This window comes from Spermophilus citellus, assembly GCF_964194105.1.
Source record: "Spermophilus citellus genome assembly, chromosome: 3".
Lineage (NCBI taxonomy): Eukaryota > Metazoa > Chordata > Mammalia > Rodentia > Sciuridae > Spermophilus > Spermophilus citellus.
This window is the reverse complement of record NC_138184.1, coordinates 9,009,333-9,023,669: the sequence shown is the minus strand read 5'-3', so window position 1 is coordinate 9,023,669 and position 14,337 is coordinate 9,009,333. Positions and strand designations below refer to the sequence as shown.

The 14,337-nt window shown below is 54.1% G+C and overlaps 1 protein-coding gene across 3 annotated transcripts in view; it reads right to left on the bottom strand.

The window, feature by feature from the left end:
• PDE4A (phosphodiesterase 4A) overlaps nt 1-4,565 on the bottom strand; it is a 38,610-nt gene extending 34,045 nt beyond the window's left edge. For 2 of the 3 annotated variants that reach the window (XM_081284093.1, XM_081284091.1), the window contains exon 1: nt 4,002-4,564. In XM_081284093.1, coding sequence (XP_081140219.1) covers nt 4,002-4,321 — 320 coding nt within the window. In that variant the 5' untranslated portion in view covers nt 4,322-4,564. Of the gene's footprint in view, nt 1-4,001 lie in introns of all 3 variants that reach the window. The other variant, XM_081284089.1, reaches the window with a different exon arrangement.
• Between the last annotated feature and the right edge of the window lie 9,772 nt (nt 4,566-14,337).

Here is a 14,337-nt window from a genome sequence, read left to right as displayed (position 1 = left end):
GGTTCCGATGCCCCTCAAAATTCTGTCCTCACCAGGCCAGCCTGTGGCTTCCTCAGCCCAAAGCCCCAGTTTCCTGTAACTCAGGAGAGTGAATCTGTTACCAGTGAAAGATGGCGCTGGCTTTGTGGTTTGAGGGACACCGGCTTTCTCTCTGCTGATGTCATTTGAGGAAATGCTTTCTCGAAACAGGTCCTGGCTTCCCAGCCCGTACGTCAGCCATCTCAGCCTTACCACAGCCCTGGGGTGGGAACTTCTTATTTTTCAACCCCATTTTATTGATGAAAATAAAGAGGCACGGACTCTGGTCCCAGGTCAGCAAGTGAGGCTTCAGTTTGAATCTTACCCACTGCTTGGCAGTGGAGGAAACCTCATTTTAACCCTAATTTTGCCCTTCCTCGTTGTGTGACCTTGGACAAGTCATTTCGTCTCTGTTTTCCGGGTAGGGGTGCGCATCCAAGGATGCTGAGCGTTAAAATGCAGGTTGGTGTTGGGAGGCTCTGGTGCTGGCCTGGGGCAGGAACTCCGCGTCCACAACTTTACCGTCAAGTTCCTCGCGGTCCACCAGGCGGCGTCTCCTCCGCACTTGGCGACCAGGTGGAGGATGGGGGCAGCGATCAGGTCTCAACCCGGGAAGGAGAGGACCTCACCCGCAGCCTGCGGTCGGCCGGCCTGGCGCCCGCTCTCCAGAGCGCTCAATAAGCATAAAATAATAATACGAGACTCTGCGGCAGTGGCGCGATGACTTGGTGCGACCACAGGTGAGGTCCTGGAGCGCACACTCAGGCTGTGCCTTTCTCGCCGTCCAGCAGAGGGCGCGCGGAGAGAGAGACTTTCCGCCACACATCCAGGCACGTGGGAACGCCAGGGACAAGAGGAGGCGACGGCCCAAGTGGAGACAGAGACCGCTAGTCAGAGATAGACCTAAGCCGGGCAGCCTACACCCGCTCCCGCGGCCAGGAAGCGCTCTCCAATGGCGAGACTTTGGGGGTCCAGGGAGAGGGGCATATCTATATTTTGGCCCCCAATTCAAGCAACCCCTCTTCTTCCCTCCGGGTCCTCCTCTTCCTCCCGCTCCATCTGCCTCTTGACAGATCGCAGCGGTGCCGTGACTCAGCCTAGCAGGGCGCGCCAGGAGCTCTGTCTCATGCATCCCATGTGGGGAGTGTGGATGGCATCTCGGCTGGGGGACAGTGCCTCCTCTCTGGGGGTCCCCAGGACTCAAGTCTAGGGGGATGGCTGGACCCTGTTTCTGGTGGGTGGATGAACTTCAAAGTGGGGAGCGCTGGAATCCCCTGTGTGTACAGTGGTAGAGCCCCCTTTCTGGCGAAATGCCCCATTTCAGAAGAGAGGTTCCCACTGGAGGTCTCTCTTTCCCCTTCCTCCTTTTGTGGGGGGAGGTGGAGAAAGTGCCCACACACGGCCCCTCCAAACCAGCTGTAGACTAGCTCTGCCCGCTGGAGACTGCACAGACCCACAGTGAAAAGGAAACCGGAGCCCATGCAGGGATGTGGTTCAAGTTCCTGTTTTTTGTTCTTCCCACTCCAAAAAAGCAATGTCTGCCACAGCCTCAACTCCTTGAGCAATAACCTAAGCACTGACTTTGTCAAATCCTTCACAACATCTTGAACTCACAGAACTCTCAAACTGAGCCGCACAGGGCAGTGCCAGCAACAGCCCCACTCTTCGGGCAGGAAACAGGCTCAGAGAGGATGAGATGCTTACAACAAAGACACAGGCGTCAGGCAAATCGGAACTGAAATCCCAGCTCTGCCACTTCCTGGTATTATGAATTTGGAGAGGGGGAAGGAGAAGGAATTTCACCTCTCTGGCCAGTGTCCCTATCTGTCCAACCAGGGATACCTCACAGGGCCACTGGGAATAAGGACTTGTGAAAAAGTCCCTGGCATGAAGCCTAAAAGTGAGCCACTAGAAGATGGACACCCTGAAATGACAATAATTGTTACCACTCAGCCACTGTCCCCTGAGAGCTAATAGCCGGGAGACCAGGGTAGGGAAGTCCCTAGAGCCTTAAAAGGGAATGGGGCCTAGTTCCTAGCACCCCACCCCCTCCTTGGTCTCTCAGGACAGTGACTTGAGCCAGTTTGGCTCCCTGCCCCTGGTCTTGGCATTTCCTGTTGATCCTAGCTCTGTTTTCCTTTAGTTTTTCTCTAGTCCCCTTTGGGAAATATCACGCTGTGTGTGCTGGGCCCATGACACTTGTTTCTTAGTGGGGACAGAGGACTGGAGCTGGGGGTGTCCAGAAGGGAGGTGGAGGTGGCCTGGGGAAGTGTGGTGGCTGGTGGGGGCCTCCAGAAAGACCTAGGAAGACTAAGGTGACAGCCTAGAGACCTCACTGGGGAACTCCAGGGATGAGAAACCCAAATCTGACCATCTGAGCGATGTGATCATCTGAACCATGTCCCAAGGAGAAGGACACCCATGGGTGGGGCTAAGTTATCAGTCCCCATGTTACCGAAGCACACACAGTCAGAGCCTGGGGCACCATCAGAGTAGATGCACTCACTAAGAATGCCAAGTAAACAGGGGCACAGCTCCAGAGTCAGAATACCAACCCTCAGACATGTGCTCACAGGACAGATGAACGCATGTCACATTGTGTCACACATAGTCCCAGGGAGCACAGATAGTTCCACTGGCACAAACACATTGTCCCCGAGAAGGTACACATTACAGTACCAGACATACATCTATGGAACATTCTCTGTTATTATCGCTCTGACCCTGGAACAGAGACACCACCTCACAATCAGTGTCCTGGGAGTAAAGACAGTCACTCTGGAACAATCACTATGTCCCAAGAGGAAAAATAGTCACCCTGTCACAGCAACAGCATCCCTGAAGCACACGCAGTTACTGTAACAATCACTGACCTGGAAGCACAAAGTCATCGTGTCTCAGCCACGCTATCCTGAAAGCATACACAGTCTTGTTGTCACAATCACTGTTCCAGGATCAGAAACAATCACCCTGCAAAAATTCTGTTTTCCTGGAGCACACACAGTCATTGTCACAATGACTGTGTCCCATGAGGACACAGTCATCCTGTAACAGTCACAACATCCCAGAAGCACACAGTCACACTGTCACAATCACTGTGCCAGGAATACACAGTTACCATGTTACAATTACATGATCCTACAAGTACACAGTCACCATGCCACAGTCAGAGGACCCCGGAACGGAGCACATAGCCAAGGCAGCTGGGGCCGCTGGTCATACACCAAAAGCTGGAGCAAAGTGAGTTCAGCCAGAGGATACCACCAGAACAGCCCAACATACACACCCTCACTACACTGTCACCTCAAAGAGGCAGGGACTCCTTGACCTATGTTAGGACTGTGTGCCCCCTCTGCACTGTTCCCTGCCGCAGGGCAGCTGTGGAAACTTAACACTCCAGTGCTGAGATGGGGGACTCCAACTCAACACAAATGCCCCAATACAGTGCTCCTCAAAACAGCCTCTCTGGATTCCTGACCTCAGCTGCTATAAGGCGAGTTCACCAATGCCCCCTTTGCAGAGTCCTCCATCCGCTAAGAGGACCCCGAGCATCCCTCAATCTGCAGTTGCCCCTACAGAGTGCTCCCTAGGATACCCCAAACACAGTCAATCTAGTTCTCAGTATAGTGGCCCCAGGAACGTCGCTCCAAGTACCACCCAGTCTAACGCTGGCCTGCACTGCCACTGACCAAGAATACTGACCCTGAAGCTGCAGCCCCTTTCCCACCCCAGACCCTGTAAATTCTACATGCAGCATGGCGCCCCCTAAATAGACCCAGGAGGCTTCAGTAGGAACCCTTCTGTTGGGTGCCCAAGTAGGGACCGGGTCCCAGACTCCCCCGCAGCTGAACTCCCCCCAGCTCGGCCCCCTCCAGTCACACTGACCCCACCCGCATCACAGCGCCCCCTGCGGTCGGCGGGACGAGTTGCGTTCTCTCTGCGCGCCTATGCGCTCCGCGCGCGTCCTCAGCCCAGAGTCTTACCGCCTGCAGCTGCCTCCGCCCGCGCCGCCGCCGCTGGTGCCGGTGCCGTGGAAGGACGAGGGCCAGGACATGCGGGTCGTACGCAGGCCGGGCCGGTCGCTGGTGTCCACGGCGTCGGCGCGCTCTATGGGCCGGTGTGGCGGCCGCTCCGGCTCCGCGCGCTCCGCACTATCTGAGTAGCCGCGCTGCTGGATACGGATGGGGGTCCGCGGCTGCCGCCACAGGTGCTGGGGGGGCGGCTTCAGGGTGGCCTGGCCCTCCCTGGGCCCGGGCAGAGACAGAGACAGGCTCCTCTCCGAGGGGGCGGCCGGGGGCTCCATAGCGCCGGCGGCCACCTGCACCCTGGGAGTCCCGGCCCTTTCAAGCTGCACCTAGCTCAGCTGCGCTCAAGCGGACGCGCCAGCAGCCCCGCGGGTGCGCCCGGCCTCAGTGGGGCCATGGCGCCCCGGGGACAGACCCGGGGGCGCTGCTGGCCGATCGCCCCCGGGCCGGGCGCCGTGGCTTCCTGTCGGCTCCTGGAGCTCTGCTCCGATCCCGGCTGCGCTCTCAATGCTCGGCGCCCCGCTCCGCTCCAGCCCCGACTCCCCCGCCCCGTCCCGCCCCTCCCTGCCCCCCGCCCGCCGCGATTGTCAGCGCCGCCCCCCTCCTCCTCCACGGTCCCGGCCAGTGGGGGGCAGCCACCCAAGGAGGGGGGCCCTCCCCGCCCACGCAGAGCCCCGCTCCCGGCGGGGAGGGGGCGCCGGAACTCAGTTCTCTCTAGAGCGCCCAGCCTAGCAGCGGCGCGCACGGGCACGAAGGAGTTAAACGGTTAATCCGATCGGGAAGAAGACACCCGACTGGTTGCCCGAGTGTCAGTCAGTCCGTCCATCATGGCGGGGGCGGAGTCGGGAGCGGGCCTGTCCTCGCCTCTACCCCTAGCCCGCCGGAGCTTTTGGGGAGTGGTCCTAGTGCCACACGAGCGGTTCCTGGAGCGGGCAGTGGCGGTGTGCCGGGACTCTCCCGTCCGTGGGTCGGAGGAAGGTGACGATGCGTTCCCCGGGCGGGATGTGAGCGCACGTGGCCCCTCCGAGGGTTGTCTGTTTTCAATGTCGGCTTGAAGTGTGTGTGTGCACGTGGTTGGCTGCTACTGTCTGCCAGTTTCTCTGTCTTTCCGCTGTGTGTGTATCTTGTGTATATGCGGGTGAAGGATGTGTGCGCACGTGTGTTGTCTGTTTGGAGAAAGGACGCCTCTGCAGGGTCTTTTCTCGTGGCCCGGGGGCTGCGTATGTGTTCCCACGAGCATGGGGTGTGTATTGTGGTCCGTGCGTGCTTGCCGAGTTGTGCACACAATTCTTCCCCCGTAGTCTGACTGTGGTATCTGAGGGCGTATATGGGTGTTTTGTGTATGTGTGTGGTCGGCCTGGGGCCTCTTTGGGATGTTTCTGGGGTGTGTCCCTTTAGTCCCCGCGTGGTTTCAGGAGGGCACCCAGTGTGGATACTCCGGCTGCCCACCCACCGCTCGAGGTACCATGTACGGCTGTCTCTTCTAAAGCGGTTCTACTGGAGGTAAACTGAGGCAGATCCTCAGTAGCCGCGAGGCGCACCCCGTGCCCTTTTCAGGCGAGTAAACAGCCGAGCCTCGTCCCCCCGGCCCCCGCGGGCAGAACCCCCCTTCCGGCACCTAAATCGGGAGTTGCCGTGACTCACGCTCCCGCCTCCCCCAGCGCCGCGCCGAGCAAGCGAGCACAGAGCGAGCGGTATCCGAGCGCGCCCCCATCCCCCCGGGCCCCGACCGAGCCCCAGTGGCTGCTGGGTTGGGGGTGTTCATGCGCCCCCGTGCCCCGCCCCCAAGGCGGATCCTCGCTCAAACCTGAAAAGGTTTTTTTGGTGCTGGTTGCAAGAACCAGACCCTCGCCCCCGGTGCGCCCCTTCTCACGGGCTCCCCAGGGCAGGCAGTGCCGTCTGCCAATCCCCTCCCCCTCCCCCCAGAGCTGTTCTTATTTAAAAGAAAAGAAAAGAAAAGAAAAGAAATCCTTCCCGTTTCCAACCTCCACAGCCACTTTTCTTCCCGCCAGAGGGGGCTCCGGGCGTAGGCGAACGCGGAGCAAGAACTGGCCCCCTATCAGCAGCCGCGGGGTATCCCAGAAGCCAGAACTGTGTTCCCCACTTCTTTCAGCAACCTCCCCCAAAGCTTCTAAGGGATTTGTAAGGGCTGCGGGTCCTTCTCAGATAATTTGAGGGTCCTGAGCTGGGCCAAATTCTTGGGTGTAGGTGGGGTTTGTGGCCTTTCACCAGAGCGCCGGATGGAGGATGGGTAACGCGGGGAGTGGGGGCCAGGTCATAACTGGGGTTTCAGAAGAAAAAGAGCACAGGGCAGTGGGCCAGGGCTGGTATTTGGAGCTCTGATGAGCCCTGAGCTGGATCAAGCTGGACCTGAACCAAATGGAGGCTAGAGGAATGGGGGAGGGGAAATACACCTCCGTTGGCCTCAGGGAAAATTAGTCACTTCTCCCCCTATCTGGAAATAAGCTCTATCAAGACCTAACCAGGGACCCTGAAGCCCTCCAATTTAGTAGATGGGGAGGGGGGTCCTGGGGCTGCAGAGAGCAGAGTCCAAGGGATGCGGAAGGGGGCAGGGGCAGGCCAGCAGCCAGGCACAGCTCAGCTCTTTGGCTTTCCGACTCATCCTTGGTCCAAGGGAGTGGAGCTTTGGGGGTGCCCAGGGAGGTTCCAAGACGAAAAATAGGTAGAAAATACAGTGTAAAGCTAGAGCTCTCAGATATTACTCACATCTCCCCAGAAGAAAGAAAAAATTCGAGCCCCAGCCTCCTTCTAGATCCCACTATCCCCTTTTAAATTGTGGGAGATCAGAATCTTCCCATTAGGGGAAACAGAGCTAAGTGCCCCCACAGACTGGTCACAGACAGACCTGTTCCTCAGCCTGTCTCAGCTCTGCATTTGGGGGGCAACCTAGGGTACTGAAAAGCTGAAACCCATTTCCTCTGTCCTGCCTTTTGCTGACTCAGGCAGCTTGGAAAATGGGAAAAGGGGTTTCCCAGCGACTCTAAAGGGTGCCTGGAGGAGAGTTGTCACAGCCCGACCCACCAGAGTACAGAAGTTTCAGCTAGTTTTGTAAAGCGCAGGGAGCCCAGTTGGCCTTGTTCTTCCACCCCACCTCCCAATCTGGTCCCGCTCCTGCCTACCTGTTGGCCTCTGCCCCGGTGATGGATATCCGTGGTGGGATCAGAAGCGGCAGCGTAGCGGGCCGTGATGGTAGTGGGACCCCAGGGTCGGAGGGCTCTGGTTCGGCCCAGCCCAGCCCAGGACCAGATGAGAGGCGGCGGCGAGGACGACGCAGGTCAGCCCCTAACATGTTGGCTCTGCCCGACTCAGGGGTCTCCCGGGGCCTCTGTGAAGGGACACCGGTGGGATGGGGGCGTGGCCTGGACTGCAAAACCTGAGACCCTCCCTCCAGGAACACTCCCACCAAGCCACCTGAGCGGTAGCTGATGGAGGTATAGGGTATAGCTCCTGTGTCCTCCTCGTGTCTGAGCCTCCCACCCCTTGAGCCACAGTATCTTCTGGGCCACTTTTGGATTCCCAGCCCTGGGCTCTGGGCCTCGCATCTCAACCATCTTTCTCTCTTGTGAGACTCTGATAAGACATCATCCTTTTAGGGTCTCTTCCCACCCTCCGCGTATAAGAGGCCCCTTCTTGGCCTTATGTTCTTGGCCCTCTCAGTTCCTCCACATCTGAGACTCTCAAGATCCCAGCCCTGTGCCCCTCCACTTTCTGGCCCAAATCCTTCCCCCCATTTGGGAAGCTCCAAGAAGGTCCTCTACACCCGTGCTGAATGTCTCTTAATCTGGGCAGCAGGAGAAAAGTGGAGTCAAGGGAGTAAACTGAGGCATAGGGGATGCGACTCCAGAAGAAGCTCAGGAAACAGCCGTGGTCAACAGAGGCCGCCTCCCTCCCACTCCCCTGTCGTAGCCTAAGCTTCGCCTTCAGCCCAGGCCCCGCTTCTCGCACCTCGTCCCGGGTCCCGGCCACGGACAGGACACTGCGACTCCTCTTCATCCCTCCAACCTAGCGTGTCGTGGGGGCTTCGGGGGACATGTGGGCCCAGGTCATGGCCACCTGCAGGACCAAGCGAAGGATCCGCCATTAGCTCCCCGGGGCTCCCCCTGCCGGCCGGGCCAGGAACCCGCCCCTCGCCTATTGCCTCTCTCGAGGCGTGACGTCAGCAGGCTGCTGACGCACTGCCATTCAGTGACGTCGCCGATCGGTTGTCAGACGACAGCTGACGCACGGCCCGGCTCTGGGCAGCGTCAATGCGCGGTATGGCCACTGGGGGGCCGGGAGGCTCGCGGCCCAGCCGCCCCAGCCCCCACCCTTCTTCCCGCGGGGGCTTCCCCGCCCGGGGATCCCACAGAGAAGTCCGGGAGCTCCCAGAGCTGGCCGCGTGCAGCGCGTGGTCCGAGCCGGGGACCGGAGGAAGCGTCTCCTCAGAGCTGTTGGGTTTTTATGCCTAAACCCGAAATAGCTCCGATGTGCGGGGGCCGGCCGCAGGGAGACGGCGGCTTTGGGCACAGATGGGGGACGCACAGGCAGAGGCGCGCTGAGACAGACAGGGACGTGTGGAAATAGAAACAGACAGACAGGGACACAGCTCGCGATGATGGGTGCGCTTTGCTGCCGCCGATCCTTGTCTAAAGGCTTGGGGGAGGGAGAGGCCGGCTCACTCAACCTTCACACCCAGGCACTGAAGATTTTTCTTGGTGGCCATGAGTCACTGACTTAGAAACTCTTGAGTCTCAGTTTCTCATCTGTGAAAATGGGATGACAATGTGTATGGGTTCCACGTGAGAATGAACTAACAGCTGAGCTTGTGGAAGCCTTTTGGAACCCAAGTCAGATCCTGGCCTTCCTCTGCTGAGAAGCCTAGATGGCTTGCATAGCTTTGGTTTTCCTTTTGCTGTACTGAGAATTGAACCCAGGTGTGCCTTACCACTGAGCTACATCCCCAGCTCTTTTTTATTTTATTTTGAGATAGGGTCTCACCAGATTGTCTAGATATTCTTCCTGCCTCAACCTCCTGAGTAGCTGGGACTCCAAGCATGCAATACTGCCCCGCTAAAAATTATTGCAGATTAGCTGGGTGTGGTAGCACGTCTGTTCTCACTGCTACTCAGGATGCTGAGGCAGGAGGATCACAAATTTGATGCCAATTTAGGACATTTTAGTGAGACCTTGTCTCAGAATTTAAAAAAAAAAAAATTGTTACAGACTATAGTTACCCAACTTTGCTATAGAATACCAGAACTAATTCTTCCTAACTGTACTTTTTTTTTTCCTTGCCTTATTGCAATATCTACGCTTCAGTTTAAGGTCTACTAGAAGTGAATGTAAACATTATCCCACTGGATGACAAAACAGTATCCATTAATCATGGGCCCCAAGTACAATTTCAAAGAATGCTGAAGGGAGGAAGGGAAAAAGAGGACACAGGGAGAGAAGGTGCAGAGAGGTAGAGAATAGGTCATGAATGTAGACAGGCAGAGAATGGGTTATGTATAAAATGCCCAGGTTCCAAAATTATGCTTACAGACTCGCATTAAAATCTGCCTCTGCCATTTCCTGGTTGTATAACCTTGGAAAAGTCACCCAGCCTCTCTGGGCCCATTTCATCATCTGTAAAACAGGGATAGTATTTAGACCTACCTGCTGGGATCATTGTGAGGTGCAAACTCATCTCCTCCCATCTTTGCCCTTACCCCTCCAGCTTCCTTGCTGTTCCTCACTTAGAACATATTCAAACCTCAGGGCCATTGTACATGCTTTCTTCTACCCAGAAAGTCTTGTTCTCTTCTCACTCCCTGAATCCTCTTGATGCTGCTTTTGTTTCATCTGTATACTTTAGACTTATAATATTCTAACAAGACATATAATTCATTTACTCCCTACCACCCCACCCTTCTTTCTTTCTTCTGTACCGGGGATTAAATCCAGAGCCTCACACATGCTGGGTAAGTATTCTACCAATGAGCTATGCTTCTGGCCCTATCTATTGCTATTTTTTGATGCAATAGCGATTTTGGTCAGTTTTGTTCCCTGCTGGGACCCCAGAGGACCTAGCAGGGAACAGTACTTTGTATTGTGGCTACATAGTAGATCCTCAAAAAATATCTTTTGAATGAATGAATTTATTTTACTTCTTTTGGGGTCTCTGCTTCCCTGACACTGATGCCTCCCTTCACACCATCACCTTCTGCCCCATTCCCAGCTTTATCTTTCCTATCAACATTTATTATTATTATTATTATTATTATTATTATTATTATTATTATTATTATTATTATTATTTGGTACCAGGAATTGAACCCAAGGGTGCTTTAACTCCTGAGCCACATCCCCAGGCCTTTTTATTTTTTGAGAGTCTTGCTAAGTGGCTTAGGACCTTGCTAAATTCTTGATGCTGGCCTCAAACTTGTGATCCTCCTGCCTCAGACTCCCAAATAGCTGGGATTACAGATGTGCACCACCACACCCAGCCCTCTTAACTTTTATTGTCCGCATATATATTTATCTGTCCCTCTATCCCTCAGTTCCACAAGGGGAGGGGATTTTCTATCTTGTTCTAGGTTGTGTCCAGGGTCAACTTAATGGACATACAACCTGTGAAGTCACACATGTCCCCATGCTTAGGTTTAGTGAAGTCCCATATGTTCCCATGCTTAGGTTTAGTGCGCTGTACTTGTACTTGTTCACTCTGGTACCAGTACCTTGAAACTCTTGATAATTTTGAACAGGGACTCTGTATTTGCATTTTTCTGGGTCCTGTGAATCCTGTAGGGGGTCCTGGCTATATCCCAAGTCCCTTGAGCAGCCCAGGTAGATATTCAATGATTTATGGGATGAAGGAAAGAACAAAGGAGTGGACACAGGCCCCACAGGCCGTGGAGAGGCAGAGACATGCATTCTACTGTCCAGAAAAACAGCAATTCTACAGAAATCAGCCTGCAGAAGGAGGGAGAGCCTCAGGAACTGGGTGGAGGGGCTCCTCTAAGCCTGCCCTCTCCTCCTCTGGACAGCAGGCTGGCTGGGAAGGAGGGTCCAGATGGCAGAGCAGGCTGCTCTGGGCAGCTGGCACCAGGCTCAGGCTGAGTGAGGCCTCTTCCCCCACTCAGCCAGCCCATCAGTGTCCTCAGCCACCAGCTCAGCCTGGGGGCCTTTGTTCACACCATGGCCTTAAGCATTTGCAACTAACCAAGCTCCACACCCAGAGCTAAAGCAGGCCTGGGAAGCAATCCCGAGGGCTTCAGACATGTGTGCATACACATCGGTGCATATGTAATTGGACAGGCAGACTTTCCAGGAGTCTAAATGTTATATAGTTGAGATCAGATCATAGCTGGAGAAAATGACAGCAGCGCCACATCAGTGTATGTGGGCATGAGGTTGGACGTGCCTCTGTGTGACTGTGAGTGTGTGTGTGCATGTGGAGTGGGTATGTGCATCTAGATGCAGCAGGAAGCAATATTCACAGAGGTTAAAAATGCAGGTTTTACTGTAATCCCAGTGGCTCAGGAGGCTGAGGCAGGAGGATCATGAATTCAAAGCCAGCCTCAGCAACTCACTGAGGCCCTAAGTAACTTAGTGAGAGACTCTTCTCTAAATAAAATATAAAAAGGGCTGGAGATGTGGCTCAGTGGTTAAGCACCCCCGGGTTGAATCCCTGGTACCAAATCAGAGCATGGTGACATACACCTATAATCTCATTGGCTCTAGAAGCTGAGGCAGGAGGATAGCAGGTTTAAGGCCAGCCTTGGAAAATTAGCAAGGCCCTAAGCAACAAGATATCTGAGAATTGTGGCTAAGAGACCCCCGTCTCAAAATTTAAAAAAAAATAATAATAAAAGGGCTGGGGGCTGGGGATGTGGCTCAAGCAGTAGTGCGCTCGCCTGGCATGCGTGCGGCCCGGGTTCGATCCTCAGCACCACATAAAAACAAAGATGTTGTGTCCTCTGAAAACTAAAAAATAAGTATTAAAAATTCTTTCTCTCTCTCTCCTCTCTCACTCTCTCTTTAAAAAAAAAATAAAATAAAAGGGCTGGGGTAATAGCTCAGTGGTAAATCGCCCCTGGGTACAATAAAATAAAATAATGCATAAAATAAAATAAAAATAAACTGGGTGCAGTGGCACATTCCTGTAATCCCAACCACTGGGGAGGCTGAGGCAAGAGAATTGCAAGTTCATGGCCAGCCTTTGCAACTCAGCAAGATCTTCTCTCAAAGTAAAAATTAATAAAGGGGGGCTGGGAATGTGGCTCAAGTGGTAGCGCGCTCACCTGGCATGCGTGCGGCCCGGGTTCGATCCTCAGCACCACATACAAACAAAGATGTTGTGTCAGTCGAAAACTAAAAAATAAATATTAAAAATTCTCTCTCTCTCTAAAAAAAAAAAAAAAAGTCTGGGGATGTAGCTCGGTGATAAAACACTCTGGTACCAGTACTTAAGGAAAATAAAATGCAGGTTCTGCACTGAGGATGTAGCTCAGTGGTAGAGGACTTGCCCAGCTCGTGGTTCTATCCCCAGTACAAAAAAAAAAAAAACAAAACAAAAAACAACTCTGCTCTGCTACTCAATAGACAAGGCTCTCAGGCTCCACACATAGATAGTGCTCAACTGCACTGTACTGATTACATTTGTCTGGATTTGAATACTTTTGAAAAGAAATTCAGTTCCTCCCACAGGTCTTCCTGGACATCCAACCTGAAATTCATCTGCCCATTTTTCTCTCCTGGCACAAGTCCTTTATTGTCATTGCAGTCTTAATCACAGTGGAACTCGGGGCTAGCACTTGCTAAGCATAGGATCAACCACTGGGCTGTACCTCTTAATCACAAATGTTGTTATGTATTAATTTGTTTGCTTATTTTTTCTGTTTCCTCCTCTATCAGCTCCATGGGTAGTGTGTGTGGTGGTGGTGGGGGGGGTGTAGGGGTGTTCACCACTGTGTCCTCAGCTCCTGGATGAAATAGGCACTGAATAAATACTTGTTGAACAGATGAATGCAGGGCAGTGTCTGAATCTTATGTGGGGTGGGGTGGGCCCAGCCTGGGTATTAGGAGTGCCTTGAAGGCCTTGTGCTCAATTCTGATCTCCACATGTCCATTCCTTTAGCTGTTTGCAAACAGTCCTTCATCCTTCTTCACTTTTACAGGAGTGATGACATTTCAGGAATCACTCAATCACCATGTAAAATGGAAGGGGGACTGGACTGATTTCATGATAAGCCTCTTCTGGGATCTCAAATTCTCTGAATCTATTCTGAATCCAATCCCCTCTCAAACTCACTTGGCATTTACTGAGCACCTACTATGTGGCCAGCACTGCTCTATACTTGATTCTGCCTTCATGGAGCTCAAAGTGAAGGAAGAGAGCAAATATATATCAGAAATATTTCATTTTATCTTGAGTGCCCTCCCTCCAATCACTCTGCCTGGCAACAGAATTTTAGTTTTCACCGACGGAAATCATCAGGGTTTTTTTGTTTATACACTGATCTTGCTCCTTCCTCAGCCAGGAGCTGGTTTCATTGGTTGCAGCAGCCCTATGGTCTAGCCACAGTGCCAGGCATACATAGGTATTTGGAAAACAGGCATGAAATGAGCCAGGAAATAAATGATGGAGCAAAGATAGCTCACTCGGCATGCAGGACCTCGTGGAATCCTCGGGGTGTCATTATCCACTTAGCAGATGAGGAAATTGAGGCTGGCGAAGGAAAAGCGGCTTGCGGGGTCCCAACGTAGCTACGTGGTATATGGCTGTGGGATACACCAGTAGAAGCAAAGGCAGCCCCTAAAAGCATTCCCAGTCCTCCCTAGCCGCAACCCACAAAGAGCAAGACACAGCAGGGATGCACTGATGGGGGGTGGGGGGCTGCTGGGGATGGGAGACAGGAAGAGTGCAAAGTAACTGAGGGGGGGGGGGTCAATTTCTCCGTCCCCAGGGGCTGGAGATGCAGTACTGGCGGCAGATTAAGAAAAACGTTTGGTGATGATGCGGGAAGCTTCCGCCTTCCTGTCCCCACTTACCGAATCTGGGGCTCCTGGAATCCCATTTCACTGGGGCCAGGCAGCTCGTCTACGAAGCTGGGGAGAGACACCCCCCACCCTGCGCCTACCTGGGAATCCTCGCATCCGGGGTCCTCCCCGCACACCTTCATCCCAGCTGTGGGGCCAAAGCCCTCAAAGGTCCCTGAGGGGGACCCGTCTTTCCTGGGGAGCCAGGGAAGCCCCACCATCTAGATTCCCTCCCTCCAGGGAGCCTGGTCCCCCTACCCACCACACCTCG